General features: G+C 45.0%; 1 protein-coding gene and 1 long non-coding RNA gene across 2 annotated transcripts in view; one reads left to right on the top strand and one right to left on the bottom strand.

The window, feature by feature from the left end:
* Nucleotides 1-656: 656 nt before the first annotated feature.
* LOC132391953 (neurofilament medium polypeptide-like) lies at nucleotides 657-6,908 on the bottom strand. Its single transcript, XM_059965772.1, has 3 exons — nucleotides 5,734-6,908; nucleotides 5,161-5,285; nucleotides 657-4,122 (listed from the first exon to the last, which is right to left on the bottom strand). Exons 1-3 carry the CDS (start codon nucleotides 6,784-6,786, stop codon nucleotides 2,787-2,789), a joined length of 2,514 nt encoding a protein of 837 aa, XP_059821755.1. The 5' UTR covers nucleotides 6,787-6,908; the 3' UTR covers nucleotides 657-2,786.
* Nucleotides 6,909-7,006: 98 nt separating this feature from the next.
* LOC132391961 (uncharacterized) overlaps nucleotides 7,007-23,114 on the top strand; it is a 49,466-nt gene continuing 33,358 nt past the window's right edge. Inside the window, exon 1 of the long non-coding RNA XR_009511395.1 lies at nucleotides 7,007-7,134. This is a non-coding gene — a long non-coding RNA (uncharacterized LOC132391961). The remainder of the gene's footprint in view (nucleotides 7,135-23,114) is intronic.

The raw sequence follows: 23,114 nt of genomic DNA, 5'->3' as shown, positions 1-23,114 counted from the left end.
GTGTTTGCATGGTAAGAAAAGGGGGTGGCTGTGGGAGCTGACAATATGAGCGATTTGGCTATCTTTCAAACATAATCAGTGCTCACTCTGATATGTAATTTGACTTGGAAAAAATGGGTGATAACCTAGATCTTATTCTTTCCACTGAATGGTTATACTGAGCAGAGTTTGAGTCCCTATTTTAACCTACTAAGCATAAGTTGTGAATTTCAAAGTAGTTGCTAAAATATTCAGCAAGAATCAAAGTGAAAACCTTTGATCGTAATCATGTATTAAAATAGAAATTCTGACCTTTTAATCAGCTGATTTCAAGCATTTTTACTACTATTGAACAACAGTTTGGTTATGAAACACTCTACACTTGTTGCACATTGGATTTCCCTCAATGATGTAAATCAATTTCCTATTCCAGGTTTGAAAAGGTACCAACCCCATCCTACAAACAGATACCTAACCTGCTATTACTTCCTATAATTCAGGAAAGTTATCTATTTCGAGCGTATCTTCACAATTTACCATCCTGGGTTTGCTGATTATTTCCCAGGTCCGGCTGTGGGACGTCTTCCAATAATATCACATCATGCCAATGCCCAGCACCAATCTCCCCACTCCTATCCCACCTCATAGCCTCCTTAGACTCATAAACCAGACATAGATTTTTGTAATATGTATTTTATTCAGCAAATATTGCAGTGGTGTCACATGGGGTGATAAACTGTGGCATATTGGTGAATGATCACTAGACCCTCCCTCCCACCAGTAGAGTCCATTTTAATAGCACTCGTGAGGTAACCATATATTAACCATAATGAGCTGTTTAAGGCTAAGGATTTTTTTTTAAATTTTGGCTCAGTTTATTCTTTGCATAATACAGTGCCTTGAAAAAGTATTCAACCCCCACCATAACTAGTTTCACATCTTAATTTCTCATTTTCTAAAATTTATAAAATATTGAAATAGGTTTTTTAATCTAATCTGCAAAACATTCTGCAACGTCAAATCAAAAGAAAAAATCCAAAATCTGTCAACAATTTACTAAAAATTAAAAAAAATTGTAAGGCTGAAAAAGTATTCATTCCCTTTATAATTACTACACTAACATTTTTCAGGTGCAAAACTGTGTATTACCTTACCAACTCACCCAATTTTTTGATGTAGAAAATTGATGGATCACCTGAACAAATACTCCCCTCTCTCTGTAAGGTCCAACTGGATAGTAGATTTTCAACGGACCAAACCAAAATGAAGCTGAAAGAGCATTCAATGCCAGTCAGGGAAAGGATAATAGAGAAGTACATATCTGGGGAAGGACACAGGGCTATCTCAAAAGTATTGAACATATCTTGGAGCTCATTGCAATCCATTGTAAAACAGTGGAAACAAAGAAACCACAGCCACGTTGCCTAAGTCAAGCCACCCCTCTAAACTCAGTCGTCAGAGAAGACTTGTACTTCTATGAGAGTTTACTGCGGTGCCAACAGTAACTCTGCATGAACTGCTGAAATCAGTGGCTGCAACTGGAGATAAAGTTCATTGCTCCACAGTCTCTAAGGAGTTGTACAAAAAGATATTTATGGAAGAGTGGCAAGGAAGAAGCCTTGGCTAAAAATGCATATCCTTGTCTATCAAGAGATTGCAAAGCAACTCTTAGAAGATACTGTAAAGATGTGGAAAAAGATCCCATGGTTGGATGAGATGAGAGTGGAACTTTTGGCCCCAACAATAGACAGTACACGTAGTGTGCATCTAATACTGCACATTAGCCAGGTAACACCATCCCTACTGCAAAGTATGGCAGAGGTGACATCATACTATGGGGATGCAGGGACTGGAAATCTGGATGGGATTGATGGCAAGGTGGATGCTGCTAAATATAGAGGGATCCTGTATAAAAACTGCTAGTCTCTGCCAGAAACCTTAAACTGGGGAGGAAGCTCATCTTTTAGCAGGACAACAACCAAAAGCACGCTGCTAAAGCAACCAGGGAGTGGCTTCAAATGAAGCAAATTGATGTCCTTGAGTGGCCCAGTCAGTGTCCCGACCTTAACCCGATCAAATATCTCTGGCAAGGCCACAGGATTGCTTTCCATCACTGCTCCCCAACTAACCTGGCACAGTTTGAGCAATTTTGTAAGGAGGAATGGGCGAATCTTGCTTCATCTCGTTGTGCAAACTGAATAGGGACTTATCCAAAATGACCACTGACTGTAATAGCTGCAAGAGATGATTCAACTAAGTACTGAATAAAGGGGAATGAATACTTTTGAACTGCTGACATTTCACACTTTGAATTTTTAGTTTTTCATGCTTTTCAATTTCCCCTATTTTTGTGGAGGGAGGCCCTACAGTAAAAAAAAACATTTGAATCGCAAATTCTCGGTTAAATTGATCATTATCCCTGGTTGTAAAACTCATTTATGTGAACAAAGTGTTGGAGACTGAATACTTTTACAAGGCACTGTACATCTTTAGACTTTCTCAAAAGCGCCCCTCCAACAGATCGAGATAACCTCTCTTGGTCACGTGTGGTGAATCACAATTCAGTGAAGTCTTCTTCCATGCATCTTGCTTCGCAGTTGTGTCGTGATTGTTCTTCCGGTGTTCCTTAGTTTCCCGCACTGTGGAGGCACATTGTTAACTTGCATGCAGTTTCTTCTATTGCACAAAGGAAAAGACGGGAAGTCTGGAGTCTCTCACGGGAAAACCCATTCTGCCTGAAGCCATTTAAGCTATCACACCCATGCATCTTTAGCTGTCGGGCATCCCTCCGCCTCATGAGGCCTCGTTCATTCGCTCTCTTGTTCCTTCTTTAGCACCGAGTGTGAGGTCTTCTCGACCGTCTTGGTGGACACTATCGTCTCCTGGACGACCTCTTCCACCTCCTCAACCGTCTGGGTCACCGTCACAGATTTCGTTATTTCTTTGATGTGTTTCGTAGACCCGTCGCTTTCATCCATGATTTTATGGATAGTCTTTGTTCCTGTCTTCATCTGGAGAATTTCCGTGTCAAAAGCGTCACCCTTAGCAGGGCTTTTGTCAACACCATTGGAAATGATGTGTGTTTCTTCCTCCTTGACATCTGAATCTCCTGCTTTCTCCTCCGGTTCACCATTGACAACGGTGGCCTCATCCTTGACCTTCACTTCCTCTTTCTTCTCTTCCACTTCTACTTTTTCATCTTCCTTCTGTGGCTTCTCCTCCTTCGGCGATAGCTTCTCTTCCTTTGGCGATAATTTGTCTTCCTTCGGCGATAGCTTCTCTTCCTTTGGCGATAATTTCTCTTCCTTCGGCGATAGCTTCTCTTCCTTTGGCGATAGTTTCTCTTCCTTCGGTGAAAGTTTCTCTTCCTTCGGAGATAGTTTTTCTTCCTTCGGGGATAGCTTTTCTTCTGCAGCCTTTTTGGTCTTCTCGATAGCTACCTCGTCTTCTGCTTTTTCCTCCTCTTTCTTTGAGTCATCCCGACTTCCGTTAACAACATCTGCGGTGCTTTCTTTGTCGGACTCACCGCTGGCCTCTCCTTCCTTCTTTTCTTCCTCTTTATCCTCCTCCTTATCTTCCTCCTTAGCCTCATCCTTTGCTGGAAGAGCCTTTGATTCCTCCAGCTTCACACTTTCCACCTTTTCCTCCACAGCCTCACTCTCTTCTGTTTCAGCTTCACCCTCTGCCTCGCCCTCTTCTGCTTCCTCTTCTCCCTTCTCTTCAGCCTTTTCCTTCTTTTCTTCTTCTTCCTCTTCCTCGCCTTCTTCTTTTTCCACCACTTCTGCCTCCTTCTCCTCGCCCTCTCCCTCCGGCTCTGCCTGAACCTCAGCCTTTACCGTGGCAACAACGACCTCTTCTACCACCTCCTCGGCTTCTCCCTCTTTCTCTGGAGTCTTTTGAGCTGCAGCTTCTTCCACTGCCTCGGCCAAGTCAAGGTCCTCCATCTCCATTTTCTCGTCCTCCACTTTCGTCTCTTCGATGATCTCTTCCACGAATTTATGCTGGACTTTCAGTTTCGGAGTTTCTTTCGCCTTCTGCACTTTCATCGGGGGTGTGGGTGTGGACGGGGATCTGTAGGGGATGGATGGGCCAGTAACACTTCCAGAGAACGTGTACCTCGATTCCTCGCCTTCCAGAAGCTTTCTGCAGAGAGAAACGAGAGAGAGAGAGAGAGAGAGAGAGAGAGAGAGAGAGAGAGAGAGAGAGAGAGAGAGAGAGGTTGAATGCGGGTAGATGGGAGTGGGATCACATCCGGGATGACGAGGCATCTTCCCCAGTGAGCATCAAAAACTATCCTATCTCAAGCGCGCCGCCTGTAGTACTAACCTGTTCAGTGTGAAATTCGACGAAAGCCGAAGGATTTAGTACAGACATTTCGGCAGAGCCCTGCATGTTTGCTACGGTGACAGCAATGTTGGCATTTTAAAAAGGTCCGGGTTTGAGACCGGAACGAGTGAAGTAATCCGGGACAAAGATGGGAATGAGGAGACATAGAGATCGCGCAGGAGAAATAGGAAATATATTATTAAGGTAGCATTTGCTGAGTTAAACCTTCGATTTGGCGAATGCTTTTTTGGACCTGTCGTTGGCCTTCCCGATCACTTGTACGATTTGAAATATGTCCGTGTTTAGTTTTTTTTTATATGTTCCACACCTTCCCACGACAATCTCGCCACAACCCAGATCTCAAAAGATCATAAATGTAAAAAGATATATTTTGCCACACTCGTACTGAGGCGGAAGTTCTAAAAGGGAGTCAAATCAGACCGCGCTGGAATTTCATTGGATCATTTTCGATGTAAAGGGGTGGGGTTTGATCCAAATGACGCATCCAGGAGATTTTCACGCGGGTGGGGAAATGGTAGGAGGGGGAAGTTTGAGAATATTACCCTCACATCAGGAAATAAACTGTTGCCCCTCTCTTGCGATGTGCGCAAGGGTGACATTAACTCGGCCCTTTTCTTATTAGCTTCGGCTTTGCTCGGCCGACACACCCGCCCTTTGTGTTGAAAAGACTAACGGCTCTTGCACTGTGAACGAGGGCGCCCTCCGCAACTGCAACTAAAGGAATGATACCTTAAAGATTCAGGTCTTATTCCTTATTAAATTACACGTCTTTTAACCCCTTCCCACCCCGGGACCTCTTTAGCGTCTGCAAACGCCCCTTTGTGACTTCCGTACCTGTAGGCAGCGATCTCAATGTCGAGAGCCATTTTAACATTCAACAGATCCTGATATTCCCTCAAGTGACGCGCCATTTCCCATTTCGTACCTCGGAGCTCGTTCTCTAGTTGCTGGACAGTTTCCTGGATGTGACAGACAACAACACAAGCACACACAAGGGTCAAGTCAATGGTCTGAAAGCGAATGGAGATAGGACCTTCGAGCAGCATTGGCTCGCGGCAAACTGACGGAGGAGTTGTAAAAAGTTCGTCAATATAAAGGGGTATGTTAAACGTGGGAGAGGACAGGAAGACTTTTAACCCTCCGTAAAAGTGGGACCGCGGAGAAGAATGGCTGCCCAGGGTTTGGACATTTAAATATCATCCCCCCCCCCACCCAAACACAGGCAAAAGAGAGTAGTTAATTCAAATACGAATTATCCCGAGAAGAGAAAATAAATGAAGATAATATTCATTGACATACATATCCAATGACTGTTGAAGGACAGTTGCTGCCTGGCTGGATTGGATATCGAACAGGTCACTGGAATTCCGGTTTCTTACAATGTTCCGCACTGGTGCGGTTTCCTACCTGGTAGTTTGACACGTCTGCGTTGTGGCGGTCCTCGATGTCACTGAGTTGTCTCTCCAGGGACTCCTTGGTACTCCTCACCGACTCCAACTCGATGCTCTTGGACTGAAGTTGGCGTCGGTACTCGCCGATCTCTTCCCGGGCCGCTCGGATGGCGTCCTTGTTCATTTCGGCTGCCTCGTTGAGCTTAACGTAGCGGCACTTGAACCATTCCTCGGCCTGCTGCATGTTCTTGGCCGAGTGGCCCTCGAGCTGTGAGCGGATCTCCTTCAGAGCCGAGGTGATGTCGGTCTTGAGGAAGTCCTTCTTCTCCACTGTGACCTGGGAGGCTTGGATCTGGGCGAAGAGATCAGCCACCTCTTCCTCGTGGTTACTGCGGAGGAAAGCCACCTCGTCCTGGAGAGACTGCGCCTTCTTCTCCATCTCCACTTTCATCAGCCCTGCGTCGTCCGTCTCCTTCTTCAGCGCACGGATGGCGGCTTCGGTCTCATCCCTCAGGCGCGCCTCTTCGTCAAAGCGGTCTTTGAGGCGTTGCAAGTCATCGTCCAAGTGCGCGGCGTCTAGTTGGATCTGGGCTTTTTCATGGTTCATCTGCTCGATGAGGGACCTCAGTTCCCTGATCTCCTGGTCGTACACATCGCCCAGCTGCCCGTGGGACACCTGCTTCTGGCGGTGAGCTTGAATCTCGGATTCCAGCTCCTTGTTCTGCTGCTCCAAGTAATGCACCTTTTCGATGTAGCCGGCGAACCGGTCGTTGAGACCTTGAAGCAGTTCCTTCTCATTGCTGCGAATGGCTTTGTAATCTCCGTTCAGGGCGCTGCTCTGGCTGAAGTCAATGCTGTCGGAAGAGCTGTAAGCACGGGGAGCGTGGACGCTGGCGATACGCCGGTAAGAGGAGGCGGAGGAAGACGCCGCCGGGTTCGGGCTCAGCCGCGACCAAGACTGCGATCGGAAGCCGCTTGACGGGGAGGCACTGGCTCGGCTGCTGAAGCTCCTGGTTTCCACTCTCCGATAGGAGGAAGGGTTACCGACCGTCTCCAGGATGTAGCTCATCTTGAGAAGAGGCTGCGAGAGATGTTCACAGTGAGGACTTGGTGTGGTGATGCTTCCCTTTATATACCCGCGGCATAATCGCTAACGAGGCAAGAATGGTCCGCCTTGGCTCGCCATTGATCGGGGGGAGTGTACAGCCGTCTTTACCTCCCCTGATGAACCGTCCACGTGTTTTGGGCGGGTGCCAAATGAAACCGGCAGCTCTCTGCCGTTCGCCCCGCCCGGCTGTAAAATCTCCAATAAGCTCGAATTAATCAGGGTGTAAAATTAATTTTAAAACATCCCCAGTCACCCGGACCGACCTCCCGCAGCTGGAGACGGGGCTGTCGATATTTTATTCTATTTAAGGTAAGCAATATAAATGAAACCCCCAGATCATTAAAAACCTTACAGTGTGCACAGGTTGGACCCTGTAAAAAACCCCTAATGTAGCTAAGAGAGACTAAACGTACCGGACAGTGCAAAGGATTTTATATCATTTATAATATTTGATGTGCTACCGGGGTGATGAAGAAGTTGGGCCTTATTCTGCGCCGTCTGTTCTGATTTAAAAGATACACGAACCGACTCGGACTGTTTGGAGTAAATATTATACACTTATGATATAAAAGGGACTGGAAGTTGAGATGTCCGCAATTGTTTGTTAGACAGTGTTAGACAATTGTTTGTTAGGCTTCCAGCGTTTTATTACTGGGTGACAGGGCATCTTTGCCTGTGGCATATGAAGGGTGGGGTCAAGGGACGAGTTTTATTGAAAAGTCAGGGGACAACAGTCTCCCGACTGGGATTTACTCCCCACTCGTGTTTTATACTTCCCCTCCTCCAAAAGTTGCAAGCATTCGTGGCGAGCCAGGCACAGGCTCTTCATGTCTCCTGGTGAGAGCGCAGAGTCCGGGTGTGAGATGGGAGATGAGCAGGCAGGCTCGGGCTGCGAAGTGTGTGTGTGTGTGTGTGTGTGTGTGTGTGTGTGTGTGTGTGTGTGTGTGTGTGTGTGTGTGTGTGTGTGTGTGTGTGTGTGTGTTTGTGTGTGAGAGTGTGTGTGTGAGTGTGTGTGTGTGTGTGTGTGTTGTGTGTGTGTGTGTGTGTGTGAGTGTGTGTGTGTGTGAGTGTGAGTGTGTGTGTGTGTGTGTGTGAGTGCGTATGTGTGTGAGTGTGAGTGAGTGTGAGTGTGTGTGTGTGTGTGTGTGTGCCTGGAATGGGTATCCATTGTCAGGCGGCGGGAGGCTTCAGACCTCAGTAGCAAGGGTGGGCACTATTGTGATCACATCTCACCCCTGTACTCAACCCCCACACCCCGCCTCCACATCTCTTTCTTTATGGGTTAGTGTGGTAACCGCACTTTTCTCTTTCATCAGATTCAGTGATTCAGACATATTAGGTTCGGACTGAAGGGGAAACAGCCTGATTTAGGGCCATTGCCACCTCTCCCAATGTCACTCTCTGTGTTTCTTCTTCATCCGCCCTTGTCTGCGACATGTACGAGATGGAGATAACTCACCAAAGATTCTGTTGTCCTTTCCTGCCTTGTCTCTCGGGTCGCTTGACTGCATATGGCTGGGTGTGGTGACGGGGAAGATAGCATGTTGCAATGCAGGGGGGAAGGGAGGGCACAACACGCCTCACCGCAAATGCACACAATATACGCACATCCACCTACCCCCCCACACACATACAGCCACCCCACACCCACCCACCCACTCTTCTACACACATCCGCATGCAACCCCCTCACACACAGCGCCTCCGCTTACACCGACCCACTGTTATATGCAAATCCACACATCCCCATATACGCAGCCACCCCACACGCAAACTCCTAACACCCACTGACACTTAACACACATCTGCACCCACTACACACAGCCCTCTCCCCACACCCACTCTCGCAAACACGAACTTTGCCATACGGATAAACTCTCTCGCACACATACACAGTCACACAGTACTCTCTCCCTCTCTCTCTCTCTCTCTCTCTCTCTCTCTCTCTCCCTCTCTCTCTCTCTCTCTCTCTCTCTCTCTCTCTCTCTCTCTCTCTCTCTCTCTCTCTCTCTCTCTCTCTCTCTCTCTCTCTCTCTCTCTCTCTCTCTCTCTCTCTCTCTCTCTCTCTCTCTCTCTCTCTCTCTCTCTCACACAGATTGCAGTCAAACTCCCTTGTCTTTTGCAACCTAGAACAGTGGGACAGAGAGGCAGAAAGCACTCCCCATCGACAAAAGAACTGAATGCAGTGCACCTCCGGCTGCTTACAAGAAAAGTCTGCAGGTCCATGCAGGGCACAGGAGACAGACAGACTCGATGGGAAGAGTCCGCGCAGTGCGCTTGATTCCCAGGATAGGGGGATGGTAACGTGAAGGGGGACCGAGTCCGGCTGAGTTTGAACAGAATGTCGGGTGACTTTTGGAAAGGTGGATGGATTCAGAATCTGTATCTATTGATGCCAGAGGACAGGAACTGGATCTATGGCAGAGGCATCGGGAAGAGTTCCTCCATTCAGAAGGGCACGAATAGTTGTGATTTCTTAACTCAGAGAGTTGGGATGCTTGAGACATTGACCTTAATGAAAGGCAGAGCGGACTGGAAGGGTTATTTGAACAATTCCTGCTTCTTCTTCTTCCCATGATAAGAACTGATAAGCCCTGGCTTGTCCTGTTGTTATTTTTGCTGCTGCAGCATTTCACTTTCCTCGCACTTCAGGCATTTGCATGGTAGCTAGCAGGGATCTGATCATAAAATGCTCATTGGAGGGATCGTTTCTTCAACAGGAGAAAGACTGGCTAAATCGTAAAATCTACAGTGAAAAGAATGTCTTTCCTCCTTTATAGTAAACTCCTATCAAAGGGTGCAGAGATGCTTATCAGAAAAAAAAAAACACAATCCAATCTAGTTTCCAGACTGGGATATAAACAAGCTTTAATCTCACCTTGAAGTCACAAAATGTTGTCCGCCCATTACACCTGGGTCAGATTGAAAGCTTTTCTGACTGTGAGGTTGTATGAATTTTGTTGAAGGTTGAGTTACATGAAAAGAAGGACGGTTCTGATCTGCAGGAATCTCACCCGGTTTCAGCAACCCATCCTCTCAGGGCTACCGTCTGTTCTTTCTTTCCCTCATATTTATCCAGCACCGCTTGAAAGCGTTGCAGAGATGTATATTGCAGGAATGTAATGATATATGTTGCAAAGTTGCAAGAATGTACAGTCAAGAGATGCAGGAATGCAGTAATGAGTGTTATAAGGTTGTAGGATGTACAGTATAGGTATTCAGGGACATATGGTGCAGGGATATATTATGTAGGGATCAGGGATGAATTGTGTCAGGGTGCTGGGGTGGTATAAGGGTGCCGAGATGTGTGTTGCAGGGCTGCAGTGATGAACATTGCAATAATGCAATTATGCATGTTGTACAGTTGCAGGGATGTACGGTACAAGGGTGCAGGAATGCAGCGCTGTATATTACAGGGCTGTATGGCTGCATGGCAGGATGCGGAGAGATGGGTGAGGCAGGGATGCAGGGATTCTGGTGCATACATGTAAAAATATACAGTGAAACTTACTGGAATTTTGAAATTTTGATTGACAATGCTTTGATCCCTCTTTGCCTAAATGAAGAACATTTTACGATTACAGCAGCAACTTACTGCTCTCCCTCCCCCAAAGTCGAACTCCACAATCTCAACAAAAGCTATTATACTTCAACAAAGCATGCAAATAAAGAGGAAGAATAGAAAACAGAAACAACAAATGTAGCTGTAATTGGGGATAGTATAGTCAGGGGAATAGACGCTACTCTCAGTGGCAAGGATTAAGATGCCAAAGATTATGTTGCCTGGCTTCTGGCCATCTCATCTGAGATGCAGAGGAACTTGGAGCGGGAGGGGAAAGATCCAGTTGTCATGGTCAATGTGGGTACCAACGACATAAGGAGGAAGTAAATGGTTCTGCTGAGGGAATTTGAGCACCGCGAGACTAAATTAAAATGCAAAAACAAAAAATGAATAATCTCTGGATTGTTACTTAAGCCGCAAGGAAATTGGCAGAGGATTAATTAGATCAGAGAGTTAGATGTGTGGCTCAAAGATTGGTCATAGCAGTATTGTGAGCAGTTTTTTCGGCCCCATTTCTAATAAAGAAATTGCAAGCATTGCAGAGGGTCCAGAAGAGGTACATGAGAATGATTCTTGGAATGAGGAGCTTTTGATGGCTTTGGGCCTGTTATCACTGGATTTTAGGATAAGGGGAGCTTTCATTGAAACATACTGAATATCAAAAGGTCTGGATAGAGTAGACATGGACAGGATATTTCCAAAAGTGGAAGAGTCTAGGGGTAGAGAGCATAGCCTCAATGCTCTTTTAGAACAGAGATGGGGAGGAATTTCTTTAGCTAGTGATTATGAATCTGTTGAATGCTTTGGCACTGTCAGCTGTGAGAGTCAAGTCAATCAGTATATTTAAGGAGGACATTGATGGGTTTTTGATTAGTAAGGACATCAAAGATTATGAGGAGAAGGCAGGAGAATGGGGTTGAGATGGAGAATAAATCAGTCAGGATCGAATAGTGCAGCAAGCTCAATGGACCAAATGCCCTAATACCGCTCAATTTCTTACTGTCTTGTGAACTGTTCTGACTGATGAACCTTTCCTCTGGCAATCCATTGTGATTGGATTTCTTCGTTGCCTTCAGTGGTGCAAGAGTATTCATTATCTGTGCATGACTTGTGCAGATGAACACAAGCTGTGTTGTGTTCAACTGCAGACTGTTGCAACATTCATGGACTTGGGGACTTGGACTGTATATATATTTTCTTTGTGTGACCATATTTTACTGCTATCTTATATGCGCAATATGTCCCATGTGCTGTGTATGGCTGTTGGTACTGTGTTTTTCACTTTGGCCCTGGAGTAACGCTGTTTCATTTGGCTGCACTCATGGGTATTCATGTATGTGTGAATGACAATTAAACGAATGTAATCCTGAATTTGAATTTGATGTGGCAATGCATTATGCCATTTGCCATCAGAGGAATGCTCTGTTCAGTTCATTCTATCCAGGACTGCCAAGAATGGATAATTCCACTTAATCCCTTTTCCCAGTTCTTAGTTGTCTTGCGTGCTGAGGGGTTTTGCCTGTGCTAGCTTTCAAATCTATCCACTGAAAATAAATCCCTCAATTTCCCTTTAACCTTCTGCTCAATTAATTTAAATCTTCCTGTTTTCATACACAGTCTATTCTGTTCTTCCTCTCTTCACCTTATACATCACATAAGCATATCTCCAGTTTCCTTTATCTCTGAAAAAGAGAAAACAATGGTTTAGCCAATCTCTTCAGAGTTCAGGCTAATGCTTTTGGTATCCACTGGGTGGTGAGCTATATCAAACTTTAACTCTTGTGTGACCATTAGACACCTCCAGTTGTGTGGTTTTTGAAGGGTAGGTCAATTACTACTGGCAGAAAAATATAATAGTCAATTTACTCGTGGACCAGTCAACAGTCAATGGAATTAGTGACATTTTGAGGGGTTAATATTGGCCCAGGTCGACTGGGAGCCCCTCCTATGTTCCTTTAAATGGTGCCAAGAGATCTAAAGCAGCAGGCAGGGTCTCAGCTGAAAGACAGTACATCTGACATTGGATAATTTCCTCAGTAATGCAGTGGAAACATCAACAAGATTGTCCCCTGAGACATTAAACTGTAGCCCCACCTGCCCTCACAGACTGGTGTAAGAGATCCAATGCTTCTGTTTCAAAAGAGGGCAAAGGAGTTCTTCCCGAAAGCAAGTCTCCCAGACAAGATAATTAAAACTGATTATCTGACCATTTTCATATTACTATGCTAGCTCCTGGTGTCCTAGTTACAGAACAAAGCATTTCATCCACTAATTTTCATTGTAACCTATTCTAATTTTATTCTCATCACCTCCTCCCAAGTTCGGCTACCTGCCTACACACTAGGGGCAATTTAGAGTGGGTAGATGGCTAATTAACCGACCTCACCGGGTAACTTTGGGATGTGGGAAGAAAGAAGTGGATCAAATGGAATCCCAGGCGGTACACATACTGCATAAGGGATCAGAATGGCATTGTTCTTCCCTGTCGGGCACCGGGCGACATTGTTTTCTGCCGTTTCCCGATTCTGTTCCCTTTACGAGGCCAAGTTGCGACCGGACGGAAAGCCGGTGCTGATGCCACTGCACCAGCGGCCGGCAGAATGGAAATGGTTTTCCGCTGTCACATGTACCGAGGAGCAGAATGGAAAGCTTGCTTTGCGTATAGTTCGTTCAGGTCAATTCATTACGCAGTGCACCGAGGCGGCCCAAGGTAAAATAAAGCAGGATAAAATGCGAAAGCTACAAAGTGCAGACTGTAAGGCGCAATATCATAATGAGGCCGTGCTAGGGAATCATTCAATAGTCTTATTACAAGGGGCTAGAATCTGTCCCGAACCACGAGCTCAGACCGCTGGCATTGTGTGCCAGCAACTCTCTCAGCTTGTTATTGTGATGCAGCCAATTTGACATATCACGGAAACAGCTACCGAAGTTTAAGTCCATTATTCTGTCTTGTGGTCAGATTCGGAAATCATGAAGCTATGGTTTCTAATCGAGTAGGAGAGATAGCTAGGAGCCTTAGCTGGCAGGTGTGTCCTTGCATACTAATGCCTGGCTGACAAGCAGCAAGGTGAAAAATGGATGAGAATATGACACTGTGAGTAATTTTTCAGCGAGCTACCCGTCCAAGTACTGGATACAACTGCGGAAAGGGAGAATACTGTCATCAAACCATTCTATAGACCCAAATCATTGACATTAGCTTCAACGTATTCTAGCTTGTATTTGCTATTAACTATAATCTTAATTTTAAGTTAACTATAACTGCACTTTTAAATTACAGGTACAGATGTGACAATGGTCTTGGACCTGCGATCATACACAACACATCAGGTTAAATTAATATAATGTGTTTGTTGGTTTAATTTACAACTAAATGACAATCTTTTCAATGGACAGGAAGATATTCACATTAATATGTTATTGTATATGTAGAACAGTGACATTGCACCAACTGTTCTCTATTGCAGTAGCCTGTTTGCTTTGCATGTAACCTGGCAGATTGTGTGGATCTTTTGATAATAAATAAGTCTATAAAATTCTAATATGCTTATACTGCAATAAAATACCTTGCATTTAATATTCTTTTTATGAGCTAAAGATCTTGGCAACAAATAAAGTAGATTTTGAGCTATTGGAATGTGGGGAGGGGCAGCTGACAATTCATGCAAGATCCACTGAGACACAATTTGTGTTAGTGACACTGGGGAAAAGGGGCAAATCTGAGTGCAAATACTGGGAAGTCTGCTCTTCACAACATGTGAAGGGACCTTTCACACACAATTAGAGGGGAAGCAGGAGCTCTGCTTAATAGCAGCACCCAGAATCATAAAGACATACAGCATGGAAACAGGTCCTTTGACCCAACTCATCCATAGAGCATCTAAGCCAGACCCATTTCTCTTATCATTGCAGGAAAGTCTGAGATTAGTTCTACTTTCACTGGCCAATTTATTAGGTACCTCCTTTACCTAATGAAGTGTCCACTGAGTGTATGTTCATGGGCTTCTGCTGCTGTAGCCCATCCACTTCAGGGTTTGATGTACTGTGCATTTGGAGATGCTCTTCTGCATACCACCGTTGAAATACATAGTCATTTGAGGTACTGTCACCTTCCTGTCAGCTTGAACCAAATTGGCCAATCTCTTCTGACCCCTGCAGAACTGCCATTCACTGACTGTTATTTTTTCTTGCACAATTCTCTATAAACTCTACATACTGTGCATGAAAATCCCAGGAGAAGAGCAATTTCTGAGATACTCAAACCACCTCGTCTGGCACCATCAGTTATTACACTGTCAAAGTCACTTAAGTCGTATTTTTTCCCCGTCTGATGTTTGGTCTAAACAACAACTGAACATTTTGACAATGTCTGCATGCTTTTATGCATTGAGTTGCTGCCACCTGATTGGCTGATTAGATACTTGCATTCATTAGCAGGTGTACAGGTGTATCTAAGAGGAGGCCACTGAGTTTTTAACTACCATGGGTAGGTTTTAAACCCATACCATTTTGATCGGCTGAGGTGCATGTCTCTGAGCCAAAGTGGGCATCTTTTCCAAATCTGTGTACAGTTCTCAGTAGTACCACTATTCTCTTGTCATCAAATCCAACTCTTTCACTGGTCCGACATCTGGGTTGTTTATGTCCCTGCTGTCATATTTTATCCCAAGATGAGTTTTGGGACTCTTTTATTTTCTCTAACAAGACCAATTACCATGACTCACCACCCTCCATCATATTGCCCAGCTCCAACCCTAGCTCTCTGCGTTCAGCTGAAGCTCTCATCTTTGCATTTTCTATTTGCAGCTAGTTAATGCTCTTCCGTCTGGATTCTCACCTTTCAAGGTCCATTAGCCTCAGCTCAGACAAAGCTCAGCAGCTGAGATTCTAAGATGCATTAACACTCAGCAAACTTATAGCTGCTTTGGATCCCTGTCCAACAACTCCTTTTCCTGTACTCTAATGCCTGGTCTTACCCCTCCCTCACAATGGGAGCTCCTCTTCACTGTCAACCAATGGAGGACTCTGTGCTCCTTTACATCCAGCTTCTGTGTGTTCCTCATTTCCTTCACCCCATCACTCTCACCACTTCATTTCTCTCAGCCTGTGGTTTTAGAATTCAGTGCCTACATTTTCCATTTTCCTACCCATCTTCCCCCCCCCCTTTAAGAAACTTATTAGGAATTTTGAGCAACTTTTTGATCTTTCCAATCCTAATATAATCTTTATCCCAGTATCAATAATTGTTAATGTCTTTGAGACACTTTAACATATTTGAGTCATAGGATTGTAGAATAGCTGACTGCTGGGGTTATACACTAAGGAAGCAGACCACTGAGTCCATATTGACCTTCAAATATCCATTTCTGTTGATCTTGCTTCATTCGCTCACTTCTCCATCAGCTATCCCCAGATTCTGCCACTCACCTACACATTAGAGGCAATTTAGAGTGGCTAATTACCCTATCAAACTGCATGTCTCTGAGATATGGGAGGAAAGGTAGAGCAATAGACAATGGGTGCAGGAGTAGGCCATTCAACCCTTTGAGCTGGCACTGTCATTCACTGTGATCATGGCTGATCATCCACAATCAGTACCCCGTTCCTGCCTTTTCCCCATATCCCTTGACTCTGCTATCTTTAAGAGCTCTATCTAACTCTTTCTTGAAAGCATCCAGAGAATTGGCCTCCACTGCCTTCTGAGGCAGAGCATTCCACAGATCCACAACTCTCTGGGTGAAAAGTTTTTCCTTAACTCCATTCTAAATGGCCTACCCCTTACTCTTAAACTGTGGCCTCTGGTTCTAGACTCCCCCCAACATCGAGAACATGTTTCCTGCCTCTAGCATGTCCAATTCCTTAATAATCTTATATGCTTCAATCAGATCCCCTCTCATCCTGCAGTGGATGCAGTGTGTATGGATTTCAGTAAGGCATTTGATAAGGCTCCCCTTGCAAGGCTCCTTCAGAAACTAAGGAGGCATGGGATCCAAGGAGACCTTGCTTTGTGGATCCAGAATGGGCTTGCCCACTGAAGGTGAAGGGTAGGTGTAGATGGTTTGTATTCTGCATGGAGGTCGGTAACCAATAGTGTTCTGCAGGGATCTGTTCTGGGATCCCTCCTCTTTGTGATTTTTATAAATTACCTGGATGAAGAAGTAGAAGAGTAGGTTAGTAAGTTTGCTGATGGCACAAGGGTTGTGGGTGTCATGGATAGTCTGGAGGGTTGTCAAAGGTTACAGCAGGACATTGATAGGTTGTAGAACTAGGTTGAGAAGTGGCAGAGTTCAACCCAGATAAGTGTGAAGTTCATGGTGGGTCAAATTTGAAGACAGAATATAGTATTAAAGGTACAACTCTTAGCAGTGTGGAGGGTCAGAGAGATATTGGGGTCCGTATCCATAGGGCAGTCAAAGCTGCTGCACAGGTTGACAGTGTTGTTAAGAAGATATATGGGGCTGAATTCAATAGCCTTGAGCTACATAAGACCTTGTTCAGACCCCAGTGTGTTCATTTCTGGTTATCTCACTACAGGAAGGATGTGGATACTATAGAGAGAGTGCAGAGGAGATTTACAAGGATGTTGCATGGATTGGAGAGCATGCCTTAGGAGAATAGATTGAATGAATTTGGCCTTTTCTCCTTGGAGCGATGGAGGACGAAAGGTGACCAGATGGAAGTGCATAAGACGATGAGAGTCATTACTTGTGTGGATAGCCAGAGGCGTTTTCCCAGGGCTGAGGCTAATACGAGGGGCATAGTTTTAAGGTCCTTGGAAGTAGATTCAGAGGGGATGTCAGGGGTAGGTTTTTCACACAGACAGTGGTGAGTGTGTGGAATGGGCTGCTGGTGACAGTGGTGGAGGCAGATACGATAGAGCCTTTTAAGAGGCTCGTAGGGACATGGAGCTTAGAAAAATAGAGGGCTATGTGGTGGGGTAATTTTAGACAGTTTCTAGAGTAGGTTACATGATGGCAACATTGTGAGCCGAAGGGCCTGTAATGTGCTGTAGAAATCAGAGCACCCAGATGGAAGCCAGCAAGGTTTCAGGGAGAATGTGGAAACTCTGCACAGACAACACTGGAGGGCTGGATTAAACCCATGAGGCTGGAGCTGTGAGGCACAGGTTCTATTGGCTGTGCCACAATGCTGCCTTGGGCATTTTATATGAGCAAGCTGCTGTAATACGATTTGAATATTCCTTTATTAGTCTGATATTAAGCAGGGCAATGCCTAATTTGTGAGCTGTGGTGAAAGATATCATCTGCCTTTGCTTGATCTTGTAACAAGGCTTCTACACCCCAGGTCAAAGATCTATGATGAAATCAGATGAATAGTTTTGCTTTATTCTAGTGTACAGACATAGGAAAGATCAACTTGTTCTAATCTCTGTTATTAAATACTCCCATCAGAGAGAGCAATTGGGAAAATATATTAGGAGTAAAGAGATTTTATTAACTCTTAATGATGCCTGGGAAATGGTGTTTCTTTCTGTTATTTTTCTACTGTGCTTGATGGGGACATAGTACAGCACAGAGACAGGCCTATCAACCATGCTTACTGTAGTTGGCTATATGTTTATCCCATGTGGGCACAATAGGCCTGTGTCCCCCTATACCTTTCCTGTCCAAGTACATATTCAACCACCTTTTAAGCTTTGTGCTAATATATATTTGCCTCCAACACCTCCTCTAGCAGCTCATTCCAGAATTTCATCACTTGCCCCTCAGCTCCCCTTCTTACCTTCTTACTTTATGCATGTGCCTTCTATTCTAGGCTCCCTGTTCCTGGGGAAATGACTTTGACAATTTATTTACATGTGCCCTACATAGTTTTATACACCTATGGAGTCATCTCTCAGCCTTCTACATTGCAGGGAAAATAAACCCAGCCTATCCAATCTCTCCTTTTAACTACAGCCTTTCATCCCAGTAAATTATTCTTCATCCTCTCTATTGCTACCACCACCGCCATCATCATCAATACATGCCGTGTGTTAAGACGTGGGCGATCATGGTCTCATGACCATGTTTGTTCTTGGCAACTTTTACTACAGAAGTGGTTTGCCATTATCACCTCCTGGGCAGTGTCTTTACCAGACGGGTGACCCCAGGCATTTTCAGTACTCTTCAGAGATTGTCTGCCTGGCATCAGTGGTCGCATGATCAGGACTTGTGATATGCACCAGCTGCTCATATGACCATCCACTACCTGCCCCCATGGCTTCATGTGACCCTGATTGGGGTTCGAAGCAGGTGCTCCACCTTGCTCAAAGGTGACCTGCAGGCTAGCGGAGGGAAGGCGTGCCTTACACCTCCCTGGGTAGAGATGTAACTTTACCCCTCCACCCTGCCGGCCATTGCTACCGCATTGTTCATTTAGCTTGATGACTAGACTGCAGTATGATTGATCCATCTATCAAGTGTTCCTGAAGAGCTTGGAGGCATTGGGATGCTTCAAAACAGATTAACAAATGAGTAGGCCACCAAATAATTCACTAGCATTTTTAACTCAGTACCTCTGAGCTCAAGACATATTTCCTAACTTATGAAGCATTCATTGACTGTGCGTATGGAAGGAAAAGACCGTCCATTTAAGTAGCACCTTTCATGACTCTTGGATGCCCTAAAGCAATTTGCTGCTAATTACCTATGAAACGTATTCGCTAATGCAGGAAATGTGGCAGACAATTTACACTGAGTAAGGTCCCACGAGATACTGATTGCCAATATCAATCTGTTGCCATAAGTAGCAGCCAGACCACCAGGGAAACCTCCCTTCATCTTCCCCTCCAGTAGTATTAGGTTCACCGAGGGAGGCAGACAAGGCTTTGGTTTAACACTTCATCAGATAGATTGCATACTAAACAGTGGCACTGCAGTCGCTCGACTTGAGTATGATGTTCTCCCAAGGGTTTGTTCTCCTAATGGAGATCGTCTGCGCATGACTTTGCTTAATGTGGAGCGTCTGATGCATGGGCAGCCATTACATGGTCAAAGGACCAAAGGACAAGAGGGCACAGCCTCAGGATAGAGGGGTGCCCTTTCAAAACAGAGATGTGGAGAAATTTCTTTAGCCAAAGGGTGGTGAATTTATGGAATTTGTTGCCACATGGAGCTGTGGATGTATTTAAGGCAGAACTTGAGCTGTGGATGTATTTAAGGCAGAACTTGATAGGTTCTTGATAGGTTATGGGGAGAAGGCTGGGAACTGGGGTTGAGGAGGAGATTTAAAAAAAAATCAGCCATGATTGAATGGCGGAGCAGAGCCGATGGACCAGATGGTCTGATTCTGCTCCTGTGTATTAGGGTCTTATGGTGAACAGGTTCATTTTATTGTCAAAGTATGCATGTACAACACAACTCTGATAATTGTCTTCTCCAGATAGCCACAAAATACAGAAAGACCAGGGAAGCTGATGAAAGAAAAGACATCAATTACCACTGTGTGCCCCCCCCCCCCCCCGCGGCATGAAAAAGAAAAGAAGCAAAAGTCACAGATCCCAAAAACCTCACCCCTCCCCCACAGCAAAAACAGCAATAGCAACAATCCCCAACCTCATCACTCACAGCAAAGAACAGCGACAGCAGCATCAAACCTGGTCCTTGACAGATTAGGGTCAGGATCCAGTGGCGTGGATTGCTAGACGGTTGGGGACACTTCACTGCTGACCCATCCTTCCCCTTCACTGTCGTGACGTGTCATCATCTTCCGCCAGCTCCATCACTGAGGTCCTGGTTGGATCACTCTTTCTCTGGAACGTCCCCCTTGGCCTTACCACCATGGTTGACCCTACCAGGAGCTGAGCTCCAATAGGCTTTGCTCTCGAGATCGCAGCAACTGACAGACCCCTCCACCTCAGCATAGTGATGATCCTCAGAGAAGGTGCAACATTCTCTCTGTACTGCACTGGAGAGTCATCTTGGTTTATACGATCGGGTGTCAGGTAGGGCATTTGTACCCAGAACCTTCTGCAAGCAGTCGCAGATAAAACCTTGCAGAACACAGAAAAAGATTTAGCACAAAGATCAGGGTTTACAGGGGTGAGTAGACTGGATAGATTGCTCTAATGGGAACAGTATTCTCAATCTGTTACATGAACATTACTGTCAATTAGCTGAGACTATTCAGTACCCATGTGCCTCTGTTAGGAGTAAGGGTGGCACAGCAGCATAGTGGTTGGCACAACTCATTACAATACCAGCGGCCCAGGTTCAATTCCCACCGTTATCTGTGAGGAGTCTATATGTTCTCCCCATGATCAGATGGGTTTCCTCCTGGTGCTCTGGTAGATGGGTTTATTAGTCATTGTAACTTGTCCTGTGATTAGGCGAGGATTAAAATCGGGGGGTTGCTGGCTGGTTCGGCTTGAGGGGCTGGGAGGGCCTACATGGCATGGTATCTCAATAAATAGATCAATCATAAATAACGTACTTTCAAAGAGAACTAATTGGTCTCATTGCTTTCCCACCAAGCCCCTCACACAGATGTGATTGTTAACCTAAACTGTTGCTGGGAGTGAAATATGAAAACAACCTATAGATGATACTTTGCAAATGTTACAACAGGGTGGAGGAGATAGGCCAACTTCTTGGAAAGAACTTCAAGAGGCAGTCTGTTTTTACCCCTTCCCACTGGTCTCATTCCAAACTGCAAAGTTCAAAGTTTGCGGTAAATGTATTACCAAATACCACCCCTGAGATTCATTTTCTTGCAGGCACTCACAGCAGAACAAAGAAGTACAATAGATTCAATGAAAATCTACACACAATGACTGACAAATTCTGCAAATAGAGAAAGAAACAAGTAATAACAATAATAATAATAATAATAATAATAATAATAATAATAGTAAATAAACAATACTGAGAACTTGAGTTGTAGAGTCCTTGAAAGTGAGTCCATAGGTTGTGTTTGAAGATCGGTTCAGTGTTGTGGTCAAGTCAAGTCATTGCTTATTGTCATTTTGACCATAACTGCTGGTAGAGTACATAGTAAAAATCAGACAATGTTTTTCAGGACCATGGTGTTACATGACACAGTACAAAAACTAGACTGAACTATGTAAAAAAACACAGAGAAAGCCACACTAGACTACAGACCTACACAGACTTAGAAATCTCAAATCTCACCTGGTCCCTCAACACCAGCTCCATAGCAAAGAAAGTCCAGCAGTGGCTCTACTTTCTGCGAAGGCTGAGGAAAATCCATTTCCCACCCCCCCCCATCACATTCTACAGGGGTTGTATTGAGGGCATCCATATTGAGTGAAGATGTCCACAAGACCCAATGGCACTGCACCTCTGACAATGCTTCTGTTCTCTGCAAGAGAGGAAGGCTCTGGGTTGGCAAATGGACCGTCAGATCTTCCACTAGCCAACCCCAGTGTCCCACTTTGAAAAGGTTGCATTTTCTCCAAAGAACAGTTGGGGTAAAATTAACATCCTCATTGCCCAATCCCTTGGACCTCAGCCCACTGAAATCTGTGTGCTCAGTGAATTCTGGCACCTCATGGATCCCTCAGTGGGCTCAGCTACCAAAGCCACCAAGGTCTGCAATTCCCTCCTTAATATCTACTCCATCTCTTAGGTACACCCTCTTTGAGTGTTTGATTAAACTGTGGCTTACCCTTCCTTAGCATCTCCTAATAGTGCCAGAACCAGTTCTATATTAGTTCTGCGCTGAATTTTCCTACAGATGCCAGGCCAAGCTTGTACTGTTGAATCATACTCTTCCATCTATTATGGTGCTGGGAACAAGCTCCTGATGGTATCTGATTGGTGGGACCCTGTGATGTATAGAACCTCTTCAACGGTACAGCTAGCTTTGCCCCAGACTTGCCGGCTGTCAAAACTGTCCCAAGTATTGGCAACTGGAATCTCTTCATTATACTGTAGTGAATTTTGATTGGTCACCATATCGATCATTGACTTTTAGTAATGAATAAATTTTATTTCAAATCAGTTAGGGCTTTTATTGATTCATCATTTACAAGCTCTGACCTTGAAGCAAGCTGTTCACAAGCTGTGGTCAGGTAAACTGGGATGGCAAAGAATTCCCAAACTGTAGATTAGAATCAGAATCAGGTTTGTTATCACTGACGTATGTCATGAAGTTTGTTGCTTTACAGCAGCAGTGCAAAAAGAGAACAAGAAGTGAGCTCGTGTTCACTGGTTCATGGACCGCTCAGAAATCTGGTGGTGGAGGTGAAGAATCTGTTCCTAAAATGCTGAGTGTGCGTTGTCAGGCTCCCATACCTCCTCCCTGATGGTAGCAATGAGACGAGGGCATGCCCTGAGTGGTGAGGGTCCTTAATGATGGATGCCGCCTTCTTGAGGCATCGCTTATTGAAGATGTCCTTGATGGTGGGAAGGCTAGTGCCCATGATGGAGCTGGCAGAGTTTACGACCCTTCTTGACCTTTGCCCCTTCCTTTGTACAGACTGCATGGGTTCGGCGAGAGAAACTGGAACCCTTGTTAGAGAGTTTGCTACAGCTAAAAGCTTCTTAAAGTTAAAGACACTGTACAATCAGGGGAAAAAATTAATTGGCACTTGGATACGTTTTAGGCCGTTAAAGAGCCTCTGACAGGGATTTGCAAATCAAATCCTGTTGACTGGGCTAATTGAACTTTTGGATGTAATTACAGCGAAGATTAGTGAAGGGAATGCATTGGATGCCATCAAAATGTGAGTTTTCGACAGTGTGGTTCAGGAATTTGAGCTT

This window comes from Hypanus sabinus, chromosome 1 (genome assembly GCF_030144855.1).
Source record: "Hypanus sabinus isolate sHypSab1 chromosome 1, sHypSab1.hap1, whole genome shotgun sequence".
NCBI lineage: Eukaryota > Metazoa > Chordata > Chondrichthyes > Myliobatiformes > Dasyatidae > Hypanus > Hypanus sabinus.
Note: the sequence above shows the minus strand (reverse complement) of the source record. Positions and strands in the feature narration are given on the sequence as shown.

What these genes read in the sequence shown, in the direction of transcription:
- LOC132391953 (XM_059965772.1), bottom strand. Translation starts at nt 6,786, where the DNA reads ATGAGCTACATCCTGGAGACGGTCGGTAACCCTTCCTCCTATCGGAGA. An exon ending in CAGACGTGTCAAACTACCAG is followed by an intron (nt 5,286 to 5,733) that starts GTAGGAAACCGC and finishes TGTCACATCCAG; the next exon opens with GAAACTGTCCAGCAACTAGA. An exon ending in ATTGAGATCGCTGCCTACAG is followed by an intron (nt 4,123 to 5,160) that starts GTACGGAAGTCA and finishes TTCTCTCTGCAG; the next exon opens with AAAGCTTCTGGAAGGCGAGG.